The sequence below is a fragment of the Lissotriton helveticus genome, chromosome 5_2 (genome assembly GCF_964261635.1).
Source record: "Lissotriton helveticus chromosome 5_2, aLisHel1.1, whole genome shotgun sequence".
Taxonomy (NCBI): Eukaryota; Metazoa; Chordata; class Amphibia; order Caudata; family Salamandridae; genus Lissotriton; species Lissotriton helveticus.
Window position 1 is genome coordinate 7,319,771 of NC_136066.1, and position 22,399 is coordinate 7,342,169.

General features: G+C 48.4%; 1 protein-coding gene across 1 annotated transcript in view; it reads left to right on the plus strand.

Annotated features, from left to right (window-relative positions):
• Nucleotides 1-22,399, plus strand: part of SLC27A4 (solute carrier family 27 member 4) — a 153,785-nt gene that overhangs the window by 33,374 nt on the left and 98,012 nt on the right. The window contains exons 3-4 of the mRNA XM_078646644.1: nt 6,408-6,802; nt 10,876-11,034. Of these exons, the coding sequence (XP_078502770.1) occupies nt 6,408-6,802; nt 10,876-11,034 (554 nt within the window). The remainder of the gene's footprint in view (nt 1-6,407; nt 6,803-10,875; nt 11,035-22,399) is intronic.

The following is a 22,399-nucleotide window of genomic DNA, read 5'->3' on the forward strand; positions in this document are numbered from 1 at the left end:
TGGAAACCCATAAGAGACCGGTAAAGGAAATGTCAATATGTGTCACTACCTATAACTCCTCGTCTAATGACATTAAACAAATCATAAAGAAGAAATGGCCGTATTAACATCAAACAAGCTTACGTTTCAAAAAACAATGTTCTTGTTTAAGAGGAAAAAAAGTCTAAGAGACACACTGATACATACCAACATACACAAACCCAAGACGCAGAATCAGCTGACACTTTGGAACAATCCACAAGTTTCAAGTCACTACCCCTGCGGGTCATGTGTGGTGTGCCCCCTCATAGAACACACCAAACAAATCGATCTTGGTATGGCGTTTCCGTGGGAACAGCGCTCGCATACTAATTGCAATAGCGACACCGTTATATATATCATCAGGTGCCCATGCCAACATCTATATGTAAAGCGGTACAAAAGGGGATGATGGACGGAGCGTTTGAGCAAATCTAACACTCCCTCCCACCCCTCCCACCCCCAGTCAACTGATCTGGGTTTAATCCATCACCATTCTTTAGCCCACTCTGCCACCCCAGTTCAGACATGGCTATATGCAAATCAGTCTGACCCTGTGCCTCATGGGAACAGTCCAGCCCGAACTGCCAAGCCATGTCTTCCCTGGACCGGAAACAAGCTTCCGAGGACCGGTTTCTGGCATTACAGCCGTCTTCAGCCCGGCTTGCTTGAATCCAGTGGCAAAGTGAGCAAGGGACTCGCGTCTGAGCATACCCTGCCACACTTATGGCGGCCAAAAGCGGTACAAAAGGGGGTGGTGATGGACGGAGCATCTGAATCAATCAAACACTCACACCCAGTCAAAAGATCTGGGTTTAATCCATCACCGTTCTTTAGCCCACTCTGCCACCCCAGTTCAGACATGGCTATATGCAAATCAGTCTGACCCTGTGCCTCATGGGAACAGTCCAGCCCGAACTGCCAAGCCATGCCTTTCCTGGACCGGAAACAAGCTTCCCAGGACCGGTTTCTGGCATTTCAGCCGTCATCAGCCTGAGCATACCTTGCCATAAGTGTGGCAGGGTATGCTCAGACGTGAGTCCCTTGCTCACTTTGCCACTGGATTCAAGCAAGCCGGGCTGAAGACGGCTGTAATGCCAGAAACCGGTCCTCGGAAGCTTGTTTCCGGTCCAGGGAAGGCATGGCTTGGCAGTTCGGGCTGGACTGTTCCCATGAGGCACAGGGTCAGACTGATTTGCATATGGCCATGTCTGAACTGGGGTGGCAGAGTGGGCTAAAGAACGGTGATGGATTAAACCCAGATCTTTTGACTGGGTGTGAGTGTTTGATTTGTTCAGATGCTCCGTCCATCACCACCCCTTTTTGTACAACATCTATATGTAGGCATGACTAGCAGAAAAATAAAAACGCGAATAGGTGAGCACAGAAGCACGATTAGGAGGGCAATCACAGCTACCAGGCTTACTGCTCACTATCTCAAGCACAGTGACACGGATATAAAATGGGCAGTTATTGAGAAAGTAAGTGGCGAAGGCAACCTTAACAATAGACGGCTGGAACGTGAACAACGATGGGTTTATCGTTTGAAAGCCCATTTGTTTGGCCTTATTGATTCTATTCCGTGGAACCAAACGCATAGAAGGTGACACTAGAGTATCCTTGGTCATGTAGATTGAGCATCCTCCCAATACCAAAATGGTTTCCACTTAGAATATAGGGCGTTTCTTACTTGTCCTTTCAACAGCAGTAACTCACTGGGACTAGCAACAGGAGTGTTATCTCAATAAATTTTTTGTTGTTAAAAATTGGGCTAACGTATAACATTGTATGCAACTTGCACCTCTGCTGATAACAAAGTTAGCAGAGATCTTTAACATGTCACTAGATCAAGCGATGGCGCCCAAAAGGTGGAAAGCAGCCCAAGTTAGGCCTATCTTGAAAAAGCCATCTTTAGATCTTAGTGAGCCAGGTAATTACCGTCCCATCTCGCTACTGCCTTATTTTGGGAAGGTGCTCAGGATTTCGGGCAGCACACCGTACCGTAACGGCAGTAGTAGAGATAGTGGATAACATCCGGTTAGCTCTAGATAAAAGAGAATCGGCTATGCTGGTTCTTCTGGACCTGTCCGCTGCTTTCGACACCGTCTCCCATGACATTTTATAACAACGGCTCTGGGAGATGGGAGTCCGAGGGAAAGCTCTAGGCTGGTTTAAAAATTATTTAAAAGACCGATCCAATACTGTACATATAGATAGCATGGTAGCTTGTAGCAGACCAGTAAGCATCGGAGTTCCTCAGGGTTCCATCCTGCGCCCAATGCCTTTTAATCTTTTTATAACTCCCCTGGCCAGGATAATCCGGTCACACGGGTTTGAGGCCGTGTCATATGCCGATGACACTCAGCTGCTGATCACTTTTGGTCCCGACCCTGCCGACACAATGGTCCGGCTTAAAAACTGCCTGACTCATATCAATAACTGGATGGGCTCAAACAAACTGCAGCTGAATAGCAGTAAAACTGAGATCATTCTGTTTGACAGGGCCGAGGAGTATTGGTCTAGCAGCTGTTGGCCTCTGGCCTTAGGCCCCTGCCCGTTCCTTAATGAAGTAGTCTGCAATTTAGGAATAATAATTGATAACAAGTTATCGATGAAAAATCATGTTAATATTGTGCTGGGCACTTGTTACGGGTTTTTGAGGAAGCTGCATAAAATTTTTAAATGACTACCTATCGAAGCTAGGAAGCCACTGATCCAAGGCTTAATTGTGAGCCGTATGGATTATGGGAATGCCTTATTGGCTTCCCTAGACGAAGACCTCTTCTCCAAATTGCAAATTTTGCAAAATACGGCGGCTAGATTGATTTTAAATCTTCCATCTAGATCTCCCTCTGCTCCAAGTCTGTGGTCTCTTCACTGGCTTCCAGTTAGGAAGAGAGGTCATTTTAAAATCTTGTGCCTCACCCATAAAAGTATATATGGTACTGGTCCCGGCTATCTAGTGACAAAACTTTAAAAGTATCAGCCGAACAGAACACTAAGATCTAGTGCAAAATCTTTGCTCCCGCCCTTTCGTGCCCGTACGTCACGTAGTGGAGGTCGATCGTTTTCCTTCCTTGCTCCCAACCTTTGGAACAAGCTACCATCCCACCTCCGTTCTATGGCGGACCACCAGGGTTTTCGTAAAGAACTGAAGGCCGGGCTGTTTGACCAATAATTATGTAATCAGGACCTGGTCTCGGCTGCCGGAGCCTCTGCAAGCGCCATGAGACCTAGCGGTGATTTGTGCGTTATACAAGAGTCTCGGACTTGACTTGGACAGGACTCGTCCCCTAAAAAATACCCTGGCTAAGAATATATGGTTTAATATTCTCCTTAGGTGTCTCTCCCTATGTTTTTTTAATATTCCTACAATAATTGCCGGGTACTATAATACGCAGTTTGTTAACAATACGGCTTTTGCATTCTTAAACCATATTTTTGGGCAAAAAATACAATTTCCAGAATTCCATCTCAAGGTATGAAGCTGCATGACGGTGTCTGATCTATGATGCGCGTACATGGTCACCCCCCCAAAAATATGACTCTCTACGTTCCTCAAAGATAATTTGGCAACAAAAAAAAAACACCATTCCCAGCATCCCTTCCCACGGTATGCGCGACGGCGTCTGACCTATGACGCGCACACATGATCATACGAGCGTTTTCAGTACTCGTATCCATTGCTCACAGGCTCTGTTGCTTTCATTTGTTTGGGTGCTCGACTGCTTGCAACACGCAGTGTTTGACTACAGGGCTACCCCTTATATGGCAGGGTCCCCGGAGAAGAGTTCCCTCGCCCATGACTGGGTAAGGGTATAAGTGTGAGTGTTGTGTATGAGAGACTAAAAACACGGCGATTGATAGCAGCCTAGCGCCGTACAGTGAGAGTAACACGGGTGGATACACTTAGAGAGCACAAGCACGTGGATACTGGTAGAATGCGACAAGGATCGCCACTACACCACATTTTGCCACCTATGTGAGCGTTATTTACAACAAGGGGTGGTGATGGACAGAGTCTCTGAATTAAGCAGAATACTCTCACCCAGTCAAGAGATCAGGGCTAGACCCAACACCGTTTTTTAGCTCATTGCACCATCCCAGTTTCAGAACCTGGCTGTATGCAAATTAGTCTGTCCCTGGCCCAGTGCATCATGGGAACAGGGCAGACCAGACTACAAAAGCCAATTCTTACACTGGGAAGGAAACAAGCTTCCGGGGACCGGTTTCTGCCATTTCAGGCGTCTTCGGCCCGGCTTGCTTGAATCCTGATGGTGCAATGAGCAAGGGACTCACATCTGAGTATACCCTTCCACGCTTAGGGTGGACAAAATTATTTACAACAAGGGGTGGTGATGGACAGAGTCTCTGAATTAAGCAGAGTACTCTCACCCAGTCAAGAGATCAGGGCTAGATCCAACACCGTTTTTTAGCTCATTGCACCATCCCAGTTTCAGAACCTGGCTGTATGCAAATTAGTCTGTCCCTGGCCCAGTGCATCATGGGAACAGGGCAGACCAGACTACAAAAGCCAATTCTTACACTGGGAAGGAAACAAGCTTCCGGGGACCGGTTTCTGCCATTTCAGGCGTCTTCGGCCCGGCTTGCTTGAATCCTGATGGTGCAATGAGCAAGGGACTCACATCTGAGTATACCCTTCCACGCTTAGGGTGGACAAAATTATTTACAACAAGGGGTGGTGATGGACAGAGTCTCTGAATTAAGCAGAGTACTCTCACCCAGTCAAGAGATCAGGGCTAGATCCAACACCGTTTTTTCGCTCATTGCACCATCCCAGTTTCAGAACCTGGCTGTATGCAAATTAGTCTGTCCCTGGCCCAGTGCATCATGGGAACAGGGCAGACCAGACTACAAAAGCCAATTCTTACACTGGGAAGGAAACAAGCTTCCGGGGACCGGTTTCTGCCATTTCAGGCGTCTTCGGCCCGGCTTGCTTGAATCCTGATGGTGCAATGAGCAAGGGACTCACATCTGAGTATACCCTTCCACGCTTAGGGTGGACAAAATTATTTACAACAAGGGGTGGTGATGGACAGAGTCTCTGAATTAAGCAGAGTACTCTCACCCAGTCAAGAGATCAGGGCTAGATCCAACACCGTTTTTTAGCTCATTGCACCATCCCAGTTTCAGAACCTGGCTGTATGCAAATTAGTCTGTCCCTGGCCCAGTGCATCATGGGAACAGGGCAGACCAGACTACAAAAGCCAATTCTTACACTGGGAAGGAAACAAGCTTCCGGGGACCGGTTTCTGCCATTTCAGGCGTCTTCGGCCCGGCTTGCTTGAATCCTGATGGTGCAATGAGCAAGGGACTCACATCTGAGTATACCCTTCCACGCTTAGGGTGGACAAAATTATTTACAACAGGGGTGGTGATGGACCTATGTGAGCGTGGTAAAAATAAAAGTTTGTCATAACCACATATCAATGTGGTTATAAGAGATAATGTGTTTGACACCATGTTAACTACACAGGTGTACTGGCCAGCACATCACAATTGGGAAGCATTTTAATGTACTCTATGAGTAATACACGTTGTTGTCTTTGTTTGTTTTTACAGATGGTGCGATAACAGGATCAAGGAGATAAATTATCTTCTATTTAACTAAGGAGCAGCTATCTTTCCTTAGATAAATGGCAGTGTAGGGAATTTTCCTTCTGCGTTTTCCAGGGAGGTTGTGTTGTTGCCCTGAAGAAAGTCCGGGACCTTTATGGCCCTAGCAGGACTGAAACATGTTGGCATTAGGGTCATAGGACCATTAACACTCCTATTCTGACCTGTATTTACACCTTTTATTAACCCTAACAAATCCAAGATCAAAGGGATACTGGGATTTCCTAGAGTTTTTTTAATCTTTAATTCCCCCCGGTCATATTATCACTAAGAGCGCCCTGAAAAATGGTCGAGCCTACCCTGACTTTTAGACGTCCGGGTGACCCGATGATGAAGCATGACCCCACTAGGGTGTGTTAGGGTAATTAAAACAAAAGGAATTGCTTCCTTCCCCACTCCTTACTGGGCCCCTTCATCCTAGGACTTCCTATCTGTACCCTACCAGGGTCTATTATAGAAAAGACGTGGGTATCACCCATGCATCGAAGGAGTACTTATTGTGATACAGACATCTAGGAGTGCAGGCTGTGAATGTCAACTTGTTGTTGTTTGGTTGTGTGAGGTGATTAGCCAGTGTTTTCATGCTTTATGTTAGATGTGAGCCCTAACATGTATGCGGAGAGCCTTACAGTAAACCAATGTAATGAGCTAAACACTGCTTTTACTCTATGGAGCAGACCCTGCCTTGGGTCGTACCTGTGCCCTCTGTCTCTGCTCACAAGTGCTTGACCCGGTGTATGCTTGCTCCTCAGGGCTGCGAGAACTCTCCTGACCGTGAAGATGAGCGTCAACCACCACGTGAGGGAGCGAAACACCATCCCGAAGATCTTCAGCCAGTGCGTGCAGAAGCACCCGGACAAGCCAGCTCTGGTCTTCCAAGGCACAGACACCATCTGGACCTTCCGCCAGCTGGACGAGTTCTCCAACGCGGTGGCCAACTATCTGTATGAGCAGGGCTTCCGGGAGGGCGACGTGGTGTCCCTCTTCATGGAAAATCGTAATGAGTATGTCGGCTTCTGGCTGGGGATGGCCAAGATTGGCGTAGAGGCGGCGCTGATCAACTTCAACCTGAGGCTGGAGGCCTTGCAGCATTGCTTCAGCATCTCCAACTCCAAGGCGGTGGTGTTCGGGGCAGAGATGGCGCAAGGTGGGTACTTCCTGTCTCAGATCTTTTTAGTATGCCCAAGTGAAGGCACTGCTGTGTGGGGCAGAGATGGCACAATGTGGGTCCTCTCTGTCTCAGGCCCCTTCAGCATCTCCAGGTTCAAGGTGGTGGTGTTTGGGGCAGGGATGGCACAAGGTAGGTATTCCCTGTCTAAGGCCTTTTCAGTATTCCCAATTCAAGGCACTGCTGTGTGTGGCCGAGGTGGGTCCTCCCTGTCTAAGGCCTCCTTAAGCATCCCCAGGTTCAAGATGGTGGTGTTTGGGTGTCATATCCAGTGTGTCATCCTTTGCTTTGTTGCGTCCAGTGTGACATCCTTTGCTTTGTCACGTCCAGTGTGTAATCCTTTGCTTCGTCACGCACAGTGTGTAATCCTTTGCTTCATCACGCAGTGTGTAATCCTTTGCTTCGTCATGTCCAGTGTGTAATCCTTTGCTTCGTCTCGTCCAGTGTGTAATCCTTTGCTTCATCTTGTCCAGTGTCCAATCCTTTGCTTTGTTGCATCCAGTGTGTCATCCTTTGCTTTGTTGCGTCCAGTGTGTAATCCTTTGCTTCGTCATGTCCAGTGTGTAATCCTTTGCTTCATCTTGTCCAGTGTGTAATCCTTTGCTTCGTCTCATCCAGTGTGTAATCCTTTGCTTCGTCTCGTCCAGTGTGTCATCCTTTGCTTTCTCGCGTCCAATCCTTTGCTTTGTCGCGTCCAGTGTGTCATCCTTTGCTTTGTCGCACCCAGTGTGTAATCCTTTGCTTCATCTTGTCCAGTGTGTAATCATTGCTTTGTCACGACCAGTGTGTAATCCTTTGCTTTGTCGTGTCCAGTGTGTAACCCTTTGCTTCGTCACGTCCAGTGTGTCATCCTTTGCTTTGTCGCATCCAGTGTGTCATCCTTTGCTTTGTCATGTCCAGTGTGTAATCCTTTGCTTCGTCTCGTCCAGTGTGTCATCCTTTGCCTCGTCCAATCCTTTGCTTTGTTGCGTCCAGTGTGTCATCCTTTGCTTTGTCGCATCCAGTGTGTAATCCTTTGCCTCATCTTGTCCAGTGTGTAATCATTGCTTTGTCACGTCCAGTGCGTAATCCTTTGCTTTGTCACGTCCAGTGCGTAATCCTTTGCTTCGTCACGTCCAGTGTGTCATCCTTTGCTTTGTCGCATCCAGTGTGTCATCCTTTGCTTTGTCATGTCCAGTGTGTCATCCTTTGCTTCGTCTCGTCCAGTGTGTCATCCTTTGCCTCGTCCAATCCTTTGCTTTGTCGCGTCCAGTGTGTCATCCTTTGCTTTGTCGCATCCAGTGTGTAATCCTTTGCCTCATCTTGTCCAGTGTGTAATCATTGCTTTGTCACGTCCAGTGCGTAATCCTTTGCTTTGTCGCGTCCAGTGTGTAATCCTTTGCTTTGTCGCGTCCAGTGTGTAACCCTTTGCTTCGTCACGTCCAGTGTGTCATCCTTTGCTTTGTCGCATCCAGTGTGTCATCCTTTGCTTTGTCGCGTCCAGTGTGTCATCCTTGTAATCCTTTGCTTCGTCATGTCCAGTATGTAATCCTTTGCTTCGTCACGTCCAGTGTGTCATCCTTTGCTTTGTAACGTCCAGTGTGTAATCCTTTGCTTCGTCGCATTCTGTGTGTAATCCTTTGCTTCGTCTCGTCCAGTGTGTAATCCTTTGCTTCGCCATGTCCAGTGTGTCATCCTTTGCTTTGTCTCGTCCAGTGTGTCATCCTTTGCTTCGCCATGTCTAGTGTGTAATCCTTTGCTTCCTCATGTCCAGTGTGTAATCCTTTGCTTTGTCGTGTCTAGTGTGTAATCCTTTGCCTTATCATGTCCAGTGTGTCATCCTTTGCTTTGTTGCGTCCAGTGTGTAATCCTTTGCTTCGTCATGTCCAGTGTGTAATCCTTTGCTTCATCTTGTCCAGTGTGTAATCCTTTGCTTCGTCTCGTCCAGTGTGTAATCCTTTGCTTCGTCTCGTCCAGTGTGTCATCCTTTGCTTTCTCGCGTCCAATCCTTTGCTTTGTCGCGTCCAGTGTGTCATCCTTTGCTTTGTCGCACCCAGTGTGTAATCCTTGGCTTCATCTTGTCCAGTGTGTAATCATTGCTTTGTCACGTCCAGTGCGTAATCCTTTGCTTTGTCGCGCCCAGTGTGTAATCCTTTGCTTTGTCGCGCCCAGTGTGTAATCCTTTGCTTTGTCGCGTCCAGTTTGTAATCCTTTGCTTTGTCACGACCAGTGTGTAATCCTTTGCTTTGTCGTGTCCAGTGTGTAACCCTTTGCTTCGTCACGTCCAGTGTGTCATCCTTTGCTTTGTCGCATCCAGTGTGTCATCCTTTGCTTTGTCATGTCCAGTGTGTAATCCTTTGCTTCGTCTCGTCCAGTGTGTCATCCTTTGCCTCGTCCAATCCTTTGCTTTGTCGCGTCCAGTGTGTCATCCTTTGCTTTGTCGCATCCAGTGTGTCATCCTTTGCTTTTTCACATCCAGTGTGTCATCCTTTGCTTTGTCGCGTCCAGTGTGTCATCCTTGTAATCCTTTGCTTCGTCATGTCCAGTATGTAATCCTTTGCTTCGTCACGTCCAGTGTGTCATCCTTTGCTTTGTAACGTCCAGTGTGTAATCCTTTGCTTCGTCGCATCCAGTGTGTAATCCTTTGCTTCGTCTCGTCCAGTGTGTAATCCTTTGTTTCGCCATGTCCAGTGTGTCATCCTTTACTTTGTCTCGTCCAGTGTGTCATCCTTTGCTTCGCCATGTCTAGTGTGTAATCCTTTGCTTCCTCATGTCCAATGTGTCATCCTTTGCTTTGTCGTGTCTAGTGTGTAATCCTTTGCTTCGTCATGCCCAGTGTGTCATCCTCTGGTTCGTCATGTCCAGTGTGCAATGGTTTGTCTTGTCCAGTGTGGTCCAGTGTGTAATCCATTGCTTCCTCCTATCCAGTGTGTAATCCCTTGGTTTCATCATGTCCTGTGTGTAATCCTTTGCTTTGCCATGTCCAGTGTGTCATCCTTTGCTTTGTCGCATCCAGTGTGTAATCCTTTGCCTCATCTTGTCCAGTGTGTAATCCTTTGCTTTGTCACGTCCAGTGCGTAATCCTTTGCTTTGTCGCGTCCAGTGTGTAATCCTTTGCTTTGTCGCGTCCAGTGTGTAACCCTTTGCTTCGTCACGTCCAGTGTGTCATCCTTTGCTTTGTCGCGTCCAGTGTGTCATCCTTTGCTTTGTCGCGTCCAGTGTGTCATCCTTTGCTTCGTCACGTCCAGTGTGTCATCCTTTGCTTTGTCGCGTCCAGTGTGTAATCCTTTGCTTCGTCATGTCCAGTATGTAATCCTTTGCTTCGTCACGTCCAGTGTGTAATCATTGCTTTGTCACGTCCAGTGCGTAATCCTTTGCTTTGTCGCGTCCAGTGTGTCATCCTTTGCTTCCTCGTGTCCAGTATGTAATCCTTTGCTTCGTCTCGTCCAGTGTGTTTTCCTTTAGTTTGTCATGTCAAGTGTGTAATCCTTGGGGTTGTCATGTCCAGTGTGTAATCCTTTGCTTCGTCTCGTCCAGTGTGTAATCATTTGGTTTGTCATGTCCAATGTGTAATCCCTTGGTTTCATCATGTCCTGTGTGTTTTCGTTTGGTTCCTCATATCCAGTGTCTTTCTAGTGAAATTGCTGCTTGTGTAGTCTTTGAAGCTGAGCACCGACACGTTTCAGCTCTTGAGACTGCATCAGTACATGTAACGCTCACAGGTATCATCTTCATGACAGTGACTGCTCCATCATGAACACAGCTGCATTGTTAAGCGTTTAGAGTAGATGGTCATCTCCAGAAGTCTAGACAATAGGCTGTGTCAGGGACATTGAATTCCAGGCTTTGAGCAAGACGGACCTAAGGAGGATCTAGTACATTATTAACTTTGATATAAGAAATCAAGTTGGACCTTGAATTCATACTTGTAGGTGGTTCTTTATTGAAGCGTTCGAGTGCCTCATGCTGCAGCATTCTACAGACCCTCAATAAGATCTCCTCGGGTCACACGCTTACGGGGTAGGTAGAGGTGGAGTTTAAGTAAGACGTCTCACACTGTCCTCTCTCCACAGCCATGAAAGATGTTCATCCGATGATTGGGAAGTCCGTCCGGCTTTTCTGCTCTGGCGATTGTGGTCAGGCGTCCCTGCCCCCTGGCACAGAGTGTCTGAATCCATTGCTGGAGAGCGCGTCCAGGCACCCTCCTACCCCGGCCAACAAGGGATTCTCAGGTGAGAGTATGTGCGGGTCCACTCAGCCGTTCCTCCTTCTGAGGTCGATAAAATGAGTATCATTATTTGGCAGCAAGATCCTCTTGGGCGAACCTGCGCTTTACAAATACACGTTATGTTATTGTTGTAAACTAGGTAAAGTACTTGCAGCCAGGTAATCCAGGAGCCAGTAGTGTAAGTTATAAGAAGAGGTTTATTAAGACTCGGTTACTTAGTCCGTTCCAGGTAACCGGTAAGATGGTAAGTAAGCCCCATCACGAGCAGCATCTTTGTTGCTCAGCCCACTCACTCCAACTGTTTACTTATCCAAACACAACTTCTCTCCGCATTCATCCAATCACAAACACTCTCCGCACTCATCCAATCACAAACACACTCCGCATTCATCCAATCACAAACACTCCGGCATTCACCCAATCACAAACACTCTCCACATTCATCCAATCACAAACACTCCGGCATTCACCCAATCACAAACACTCTGCGCACTCATCCAATCACAAACACTTTCCGCATTCATCCAATCACAAACACTCTCCGCACTCATCCAATCACAAACCCTCTCCAAAATCATCCAATCACAAACACTCTCCGCACTCATCCAATCTCAAACCCTCTCCAAAATCATCCAATCACAAACACTCTCCACACTCATCCAATCACAAACACTCTACGCACTCATCCAATCACAAACACTCTCCGCATTCATCCAATCACAAACACTCTCCGCACTCATCCAATCACAAACACTCTCCGCATTCACCCAATCACAAACACTCTCCGCATTCACCCAATCACAAACACTCTCCGCATTCACCCAATCACAAACACTCTCCGCATTCACCCAATCACAAACACTCTCCGCATTCACCCAATCACAAACACTCTCCGCATTCACCCAATCACAAACACTCTGGCATTCACCCAATCACAAACACTCTGGCATTCACCCAATCACAAACACTCTGGCATTCACCCAATCACAAACACTCTGGCATTCACCCAATCACAAACACTCTGGCATTCACCCAATCACAAACACTCTGGCATTCACCCAATCACAAACACTCTGGCATTCACCCAATCACAAACACTCTGGCATTCACCCAATCACAAACACTCTGGCATTCACCCAATCACAAACACTCCGGCATTCACCCAATCACAAACACTCTGGCATTCACCCAATCACAAACACTCTGGCATTCACCCAATCACAAACACTCTGGCATTCACCCAATCACAAACACTCTGGCATTCACCCAATCACAAACACTCCGGCATTCACCCAATCACAAACACTCTCCGCACTCATCCAATCACAAACACTCTCCGCACTCATCCAATCACAAACACTCTCCGCACTCATCCAATCACAAACACTCTCCGCACTCATCCAATCACAAACACTCTCCGCACTCATCCAATCACAAATACTCTCCGCACTCACCCAATCACAAACACTCTCCGCACTCATCCAATCACAAATACTCTCCGCACTCATCCGATCACAAACACTCTCCGCACTCATCCAATCACAAATACTCTCCGCACTCACCCAATCACAAACACTCTCCGCACTCATCCAATCACAAATACTCTCCGCACTCATCCAATCACAAATACTCTCCGCACTCATCCGATCACAAACACTCTCCGCACTCATCCAATCACAAATACTCTCCGCACTCACCCAATCACAAACACTCTCCGCACTCATCCAATCACAAACACTCTCCGCACTCATCCAATCACAAACACTCTCCGCACTCATCCAATCACAAACACTCTCCGCACTCATCCAATCACAAATACTCTCCGCACTCATCCGATCACAAACTCTCTCAGCAGTCTAATGACCTCACACACTGGCTGAGCAGCAAGGAGCAGAGCACCAGGGAAGAATGCATTGCAGAATACACAGGATACAACATTTGTGTTTATGCTGAAGTGAAATCCACGAAAGGCAACATCAGAAGGGTCACTTGGAACACAAATGTGACACGTACAGAGCTCAAGAGGTATACAGGGTACATAAAAAGGCTCATTGAGGTACACAGGGCACATTAAAGGTTTGAGGTAGACAGGATATCTAGGGAACTGTGGTGTAAACTGGATACCCTCAAATCCATGAGGTACACAGGGCACATAAAAAGGCTTGTTGAGGTACACAGGGCACATAAGGCTTGTTGAGGTACACAGGGCACATAAAAAGTTTGAGGTACACAGGGCACATTAAGGGTTTGAGGTACACAGGATATCTAGAGCACTGTGGGGTAAATCGGGTACCCTCAGATCAATGTGGTACACAGGGCCCATAAAAGGCTCGTTGAGGTACACGGAGCACATAAAAGGCTCGTTGAGGTACACAGGGCACATAAAAGGCTCATTGAGGTGCACAGGGCACATAAAAGGCGTGTTGGGTTACACAGGGCACATAATAGACTCGCTGAAATACACAGAATGTCTAGAGCACCCTGGGGTGAACCGGGTACCCTGAGATCCATGAGGTACACAGATGTGTTTGTATTTAGTTTGCGTATTTCTCCTTCTACCAGGTGTGCTGAACATACTTTTATCACTTGGTACAAGAGTAGACGCCTCAATCAGATGATCGTGTTTGTTGTTGTGTGAATGTGGGGTGCCACGCCCAAGGCGGGGGGACACAGTGGTTTATGTCTGAACCCAGGGACACAGGGGAGAGCCTCAGAAGGCAACACATTGGACACCGTGTCAGGGGGAGGCCAGGATCTGAACGCAGTGAGACAGCATTTCCTCTAGATATACACAATATGTAGATATTTACAGTGGACTGGTGTGGCTCACTGGTTAGAGGCGGCAGACCCCGAAGCAGAGAACGGCCCGGGACCAGGGTTCAATTCCCGACGCGGCAGGGTCGTGGACCAGGGTCAGCGGACTCGATAATTCTCGCCTCGGTGCCTAATCTAACCAGGGATCACACTCGGCAACTCTGGGCATTAGCTTGCCTCATCTCCACAACGGCCCACCACATACGCCGGGGATGCCTGGTTTCACCTTAGAGATACCCAGCAGGGACCATCCCACAGGGAAAGCCAGGACGGGTTCCCCAGCGGTCTACAGCGCGGAGATACCGCATGTGGGGTGATTCAGGCGCTTTACAAGACACCATTACATTACATTACAGTGACACCATGGCCATAATTAAATGTGTGTATATCTTATATATGCACAGATTTGAAGGGTGCATTAACCTTTTTTACTATTAAGTTTGGGAGTGGCCATGACTCACAAGAGACAAAGTCTCTCGCTAGTCGTGACACCTCTTCCCCTCCGTCAACAATGGTTATAAATAGCACATTACAATGTGCGCATCTGTGTGTATGTTTTATGCATATGTTATCCAAAACCAGACTGGACGTGTTCCATCTGTGCAGTGATGTAAAATCACATCGAAGACGCCTTGTGACTATTGAGAGTTGTTTCCACATACAAAGTCATCAAGGTACTAAGGCCGTACGTCCCAAACATTTATGAACCACGACCCAACTATTAGAACGAAAATGTTTTGTGACCCACTTAGATGAAGCGGGCGATATTGAATGTAACTAAAGCGTGGTGTGGTAGCGTACTGTCATTTACAGACAACCTGCTAGATCCCTTCCGATCAGGATTCAGAGCCAACTACAATACTGAGATGCCGTGATCAGCGCTACAGATGGCATCCGCGTCGTACTCGACAAAGGTGAATCGGCCACCCTGATCCTTCTCCACTCCTCCGCAGCCTTCGATGCCGTCTCCCACCGCACTCTCATCATCCGACTGCACCAGATCGGAATCAAAGACGATGCTCTGAGAAGAATGGCATTTTTCCTTACGGCACCCAGACAATCTGTCTCCCACCCTTCACCTCACAGCCCAAAAGCACCATCTGCAGCACCCCGCAACATTCATCCCTCAGTCCCAATCTTCAACATTTACATGACAACGCTAGCAGACGTCAACGGAACCCATGACATCAACTTCATTTCCTACACCGATGACACCCAGCTCTTCCTCTCACTCTCAGCGGACCCCACCACATAGAAAATCAATTTACACAACTGCATGAAGAATGTCTCAAGCACAACATGAACAAGACCAAAGTGCTGATTTTCAACACCCATTCCTCCCTCTGGAACGACTCCTGGTGGCCAGCGGAACACGGACCTACCCCCCACTCCAAAAGACCACGCATGTAACCTCGGCACCATCTTGGACAGTGAACTCTCAATGAAACGACAGGTCAACGCCGTCTCCTCTGCCTTTCTGCGTGCTCCGCAGAATCTTTAAATCACTTCCCATCACCACCAGCAAAACAGCGACGCAGGCCCTCCTCACCAGCCGCCTGGAGTATGGCAACGCAGTCTATGTTTGCACCACCAGCGAACTCTTGAAGACTCCAGACTATCCAGAATGCATCAGCCAGACTGATCCTCAACCTGCCCAAAGGGACCCGTCCTCAGCCAGCACCGGAGACTCCCACTGACTCCCTTTCCAGAAGAGATAACATTTCAAGCTTCTGACACACACCTACAAAGCCCTCCACGACCAGGGACCAGCATACATAAACCACTGTCTGAACTTCAACAAACCATCCAGAAACCTCCGCTCCTCTCACCGGGCCCTCTCACAGACGCAGCGCATCAGCCGCTGCCCCACCAGAGGACAATCCTTCACCCTCTTCACCGCCAAAGCTTGGAATGCCCTCCACCTCTTCACATCACCCTCGTTGAGCGACTCCAGGAAGGGACTCGAGACGTGTCTCTTTGACTACGACCCAGCGCCTCGACACCCTCACGTGTAATAAGCAGCGCTGTGCAAGTAGTGATTGATAGAGTCCTTCTCCCAACTGTACCTCAGTTATTACAGGCAATTGCACACAGGCATTAATCAATTCATGTGTAAAGGTGTGCTCTGAAACATTGTAGGAGACTGTAGGCGCCGGCGTCCCTCTTGGGTCGGAGACGGATCACCCAGACACGAGGGAGCACCTTGTAGGAGACTGTAGGCAATGGCACCCCTCTTGGGTCGGAGACGGGTCACCCTGACATGGGGGAGATGAGGCACCCGGGTTTCAAAGGATACTTGAAGGACATGGCTATGTGCAGTGACCCTGGCCCTTTCTGAGGGTATGTTCAGACTCCGGGTGAGCCCCCGTCACCGTTGGCCCTTGTTGCACTTTACAGTGCTTGTTGTACAGAGCTTGTGCCCCTCATCATGACGCCCAGGTCTTATACAGTTTTATGTACTGGACGGGGAGAATGAACTCTGGGAAGCGCAGGGAGGCGGCAACGCATGATTCTACACTGCTCTCAAGAGCAATCGAACACTCTGGGGGTGAGGTGATCTGTTTGATTATAGTTGGTTGTGAGTTCTGTTTTATTACAATGAAATGTGTAAAACATTAAAAAGAAAAGAGAAAAAGAAAAGACACCTCCGCATCTCTGAATATCACTCCTGGTGAGTGACTGCTTTTCTTCCCCAGATCCTAAGATGGCTCCAGGGGCATAGCTTTGGGGGGTTGGCAGCCGCCCAATTAATGCATTCTTGGTTGTTTGCTATTTGGGTCTGGTGGCCCTGAGTTGGCTCTGGTGGCCTTGAGTTGGCTCTGGTGGCCGTGAGTTGGCTCTGGTGGCCTTGAGTTGGCTCTGGTGGCCTTGAGTTGGCTCTGGTGGCCTTGAGGTGGCTCTGGTGGCCTTGAGTTGAGTCGGGTGGCCCTGAGTTGAGTCGGGTGGCCCTGAGTTGAGTCGGGTGGCCCTGAGTTGAGTCGGGTGGCCCTGAGTTGAGTCGGGTGGCCCTGAGTTGAGTCGGGTGGCCCTGAGTTGAGTCGGGTGGCCCTGAGTTGAGTCGGGTGGCCCTGAGTTGAGTCGGGTGGCCCTGAGTTGAGTCGGGTGGCCCTGAGTTGAGTCGGGTGGCCCTGAGTTGAGTCGGGTGGCCCTGAGTTGAGTCGGGTGGCCCTGAGTTGAGTCGGGTGGCCCTGAGTTGAGTCGGGTGGCCCTGAGTTGAGTCGGGTGGCCCTGAGTTGAGTCGGGTGGCCCTGAGTTGGGTCGGGTGGCCCTGAGTTGGGTCGGGTGGCCCTGAGTTGGGTCGGGTGGCCGTGAGTTGGGTCGGGTGGCCGTGAGTTGGGTCGGGTGGCCGTGAGTTGGGTCGGGTGGCCGTGAGTTGGGTCGGGTGGCCGTGAGTTGGGTCGGGTGGCCGTGAGTTGGGTCGGGTGGCCGTGAGTTGGGTCGGGTGGCCGTGAGTTGGGTCGGGTGGCCGTGAGTTGGGTCGGGTGGCCGTGAGTTTGGTCTGGTGGCCGTGAGTTTGGTCTGGTGGCCGTGAGTTTGGTCTGGTGGCCGTGAGTTTGGTCTGGTGGCCGTGAGTTTGGTCTGGTGGCCGTGAGTTTGGTCTGGTGGCCGTGAGTTTGGTCTGGTGGCCCTGAGTTTGGTCTGGTGGCCCTGAGTTTGGTCTGGTGGCCCTGAGTTTGGTCTGGTGGCCCTGAGTTTGGTCTGGTGGCCCTGAGTTTGGTCTGGTGGCCCTGAGTTGGGTCTGGTTGCCCTGAGTTGGATCTGGTGTTGTGGCCGTGTGTTGGGTCTGGTGGCCTTGAGTTGGCTCTGGTGGCCTTGAGTTGGCTCTGGTGGCCTTGAGTTGAGTCGGGTGGCCCTGAGTTGAGTCGGGTGGCCCTGAGTTGAGTCGGGTGGCCCTGAGTTGAGTCGGGTGGCCCTGAGTTGAGTCGGGTGGCCCTGAGTTGAGTCGGGTGGCCCTGAGTTGAGTCGGGTGGCCCTGAGTTGAGTCGGGTGGCCCTGAGTTGAGTCGGGTGGCCCTGAGTTGAGTCGGGTGGCCCTGAGTTGAGTCGGGTGGCCCTGAGTTGGGTCGGGTGGCCCTGAGTTGGGTCGTGTGGAAAAGTAAATTTTGCCATGTTCTGTGTCCCTACGCCTCATCCATCATATGTTATGTGTGCATGACCAATATGCATATGTTATTCCCCATGCCTGATTAATGACGCAATTACAGTTGTGTCCACCTCTGATATGTCAGTTTCCAGTCCTCGTGAATAATACGAATATCAGGCCTATGTAAAGTTATGTTACCACGTTTCCCAGTGTGCACGTTATTCCATTATAAAGTCCCCGTTTCCAGGCCTCAACAGGGCCCGGACCACAGATTCAGCTCCTGTCTCTTGAAAGCCTCGCTGAGGAGCGATACAGCCCCCACCTGTATCCTCGACCCTTCACTTACTTCCTGCCTCGCAGTGCCCGGTGCAGCTTGGCTCTGCCTCTGAGTCTGCCAAAAGTATGTTATAGTTCCAGTTATCAGTTCAGTCCTCCTCTTCTGCATTCCTAAGCTACTGAACTGCATCAATAGTTTCCGTCATTGTCTAGCCTATTCGGCTCCACGTTAGAGAAATACTGTATTAATGGTCATTTAATATTCTTCATCACGCACTTCATGTAGAATAATGCATGGTCCAGTCTTAGAGTCAAGTTAGCTTTTCCCCTCATGACGTCTAGTTTATATCAACATGTTCCCTAAACATCAGATACCAGATAGGGTTTAGGTACATGTCGCTCCGACCCTCCAGACTCTAGTCTCTGCTCCTAGCACAGAGTTCGTAGCCCCCAGCTTCTCCTAGTAACACGTCATTGCCAGTTTTCGCGCACCATTAGGTTAGAGGTCCCGGCTCCTTAGGTAGCCCCCTCCTATGTTTCCGCCCATTCATGACATATTCTGTTACGTTTGCACCACATGTCTATGTATACGCCCAGTTACACCTCTTTTTACTGTTATCTTTCGCGACTGCTACGCGTCATGCCTTTCTGCTCCACCCACTGCTACGCCTACTGCAATGTAATGCTATGTGTTCGCGCTATGTATATATGCCTGTGTTTTGTTATTGAATGTTAGCGCGCTCATCCCCGACCTAGCCCCAGCAGCTGCTGGGCCTCTTTTCCCCTGCTGGGCCCCAGTCACCTGCTGGGCCCTAGTCACCTCTGTTCTATGCAGGTTGTCCTGATCCTGTCCTTATGCTGTAATAAACCTGCAGAAACTCCTACTACCTCGAATCTTGACTCTTATTTTATTGAGCTATCTGTTATTCATTCATTCATTAAAAAATAGATCCGGTATTATTTATTTATATACCACATAATGGCGCCCGAATAGGGACTTGCCCTTTCCCCACGCGTCGGTGAAGCCACGCCGACCCCCTGACCCTCTGCAGTCGTGACGGAACTCTTCTGCGCAGTGGCAGATATTTCTGCTCAAGTATCCCTCAGGCCCACGGAGGAGACGGAGGAGGCGGTCCAGCATCCGAACGAGACGGTGGAGGAACGCGGCGAGTCCCGACCAGAGCCCAAGCCGAGAGTCCAAGGTCCGAGGTATCCGGAGGCCCACCTGTAACTGAAGTCCGAAGTTCGTCGTCCGTCGTCCAGTCCAGTCCGAGGCCTTCCGTTCCGTGCTGCCCGGTGAGTACCATTGCTGGGGTAGTATCTAGACAGGATCAATCTAAATTGACTCCTGGTCCGTGGGTTGGTGGTGCCCAGACTCACAAACGAAGTGTTCACCTAGGTGGATACGGGTCTTGATGCGTTCCTTTATGGGACCGGTATGTTCCGTACTGTTACAGCAGTGCATCCAGTAATTCTAGTCTGTTCCGTTCTCAAGAAAATCTGTTCTATTTCTGTTCTCAGTATTCCAGGTAATGTTCTGTTCGAACTGTTATTTATAATGTTCTTCATGTAATTTACTGTTGTGGTATGAGTGCGATGTGATTTCGTGTTTTTATTGTGTATTGTATTATGTCCAGATTACAGTTCAGTCATGCCTATATTTTCCAAGTTACGTCAGTTAAAAACTAGAAAGGGTCTGTTAGAGGAAGCAGTTCCTGTCCCGCCTAGGGACAGTCCAGGTCACTTTATGTATCAGAAACATGGCATAAGCGCCATATTGTATCTAGATTTATGGGTAGAGTATACCAAACAGTTAGAAGAAAAGTATAGATGGCCCGTATCGGGTACATGGGATGCCGAATGTATCATGCGAGTAGAAGAAGCATTATGGAAAAAGAAAGCCAGACAGTCACAGAAAGATGCCATCGAGTTATGGCGTAAGGAAGCGCATAAAAGAACGGAAAAGGAGGTCAGAAAGTCAGAGTTATGTAGAGAATCCCAAGAACGAGCTCAAGAAAGAGAATTAATCGAGATAGGTGAACAAGTCAAAACCGAACAGTCAGACAGACAGAGGCATGCCCTTATTAAGGGTATGTATCCTCTCCTTGCCGAAGGTTTGCCAAAAGCGACCCCAGAGGCATCCAGTAATTTCCCGCCACCATTAATTCCGACCAAGCTACGTCACAAACCGACCGCAGCTGATATTTTTATTTCGTCCTATCTGGACGACACAGTCCCAGAATATGCAAATCCTGTTCGCGCTCCGCTAGTCCCTGTAAATCAGGCACTTCCCGCTCCTCCAGACACCGGAGTACCTGTTACGGTGCCCCCGGTCCAGCCTACAGTTCCATTTCCCACTCTGCCAGGACGTAGAGCCTCAGTAGACGACTCCAGTCTAGGGGCCGCAGGAGGAGCTACTCCTCAAACCCCGCCGCCACACAAGCGTTTATCAGCACTCGAATTACATGCTCAAGCATCACAGCGTACTCCTAAAAGTAATAAGTCTGTTACAGAAATCAGACAAGCCCTTAACGAATGTGTCTATGATCCAGTTCCAGGCGAATATACTATGGTTTTATATTCCTTACGTGTAAGGAGAGTGACCGAGTATCTAGTCACCTTGCCGAATATGAAAGAAGATCTAGACAGAATATATCGTTTCATCCGTACAGGGGATGATCCAGAAAGTATTGGCGAGATTATGTCCCAAAGGAAAGCCGAGATCCAGCTCATGATATTAAAATTCCTGATCAATTGTCTAATAAGAGAACAAGATTACCCGTCTAAAGATCCCGCCGAAATGAGAATCCTGACAAGGTGGAGTGATAATATAGCCGAGGGTAAGCACAAGACCGTCAGTGCCATGGAGAGTATGTACAAGAAAATTCGTAAAGAAATAATAAGGTTACACGACCAGCGTAAAGCAGCACAAGTAAGTGAGAAAGAAAGTATCTCTGATCCTGAAGAGGAAGAGAACGAGAATCCCGCCAGAATAGCGTATGTAGGAAAATCCAGATTTCCAGATCGCCATTTACGTCTAGAACCCAAGTCTATTTTTCATCTAGCACCAGAACAAGGTTCTCTAGAACAAGTATTTCAAGCTACCGATCACATTCTGAAATCACGAGTCGGTTACAGTGAATTAAGTACCATGCATGAACAAGAACTAGCCCGATCAGCAGTCCGATGGATTACTGATTCTACCACTTTTCCAGACGAAATAGTGGCACAAATGTTTCTGAAATTGCCCCCAGCCGAGCAACGACTGGTGGGTATGTATATGATCCAGCACCTCATTACTCTGTATGAGGGTCAACATTCTGATCCAGGTCCGTTACACGATATCCTGAACGAGTTACTCCAGTATAGATGGAGAGGTCTAGGTACCGATTTAATTAGTGTCATTCTAGAACAGCGCCACAAATATAGAACGTTCCTGAACCCGCATTTTGTTCATGTCTCACCTCCAGAAAGTAAATCGTTTTACATAGACAGACAGAATCCGTTACGAGAAGTCCACCCAGTCCAAGGGGCGGGTGGCGTAATGCAACGAGTGTTCGTATACACTCCGATTTCAAAGATGGAACTTCTTGAAATGAAGAAATTAATTCCCTGTCATGACAAAGATCCAGCAGGGTTCCATAGAGAATTAAAAGACATGCTCCGTATGGGAGAATACACTTACCCAGATATCATTAAAATGTTAAAGGTCCTGTTACCCGCAGGGGTGTATGAAAAGTTAAAGGAAAAAGAATGGGAGGTGGGAGAGAAAAAGATCGATTGGACAGCTCTAGAAGCTGAAGACAAGGCACGAGTACCAGGTACCGGTCTTGGAGATAAATGTAAAGAATTACCAGAATTACTGATTCAAGTTTTACCCAGATTATTGACAACGAGGAAAGAAGACTGGGATGCAATCTCAGCCTGTAAACAGAAACAAGATGAAGATATTAGTGATTTTTATTCTAGATTTGAAAAATGTTTCAGTATTAACAGTGGTCTCAAGACAAGTAGTGAGTCATACCCTCATCTTTTCGTCACCAAATTAGTCGAGAATTCAAGTCCGCAAATTAAAAATCGAGTTTTGAAAGTCGAAAGCACCTGGCAAGCAAATACTCCGTCCCAGATGCTCCAGATGCTCCAGTACCACCAGAATAGAATCAGAGAAGAGCAAGAACACGAAAGAAAACGTATGA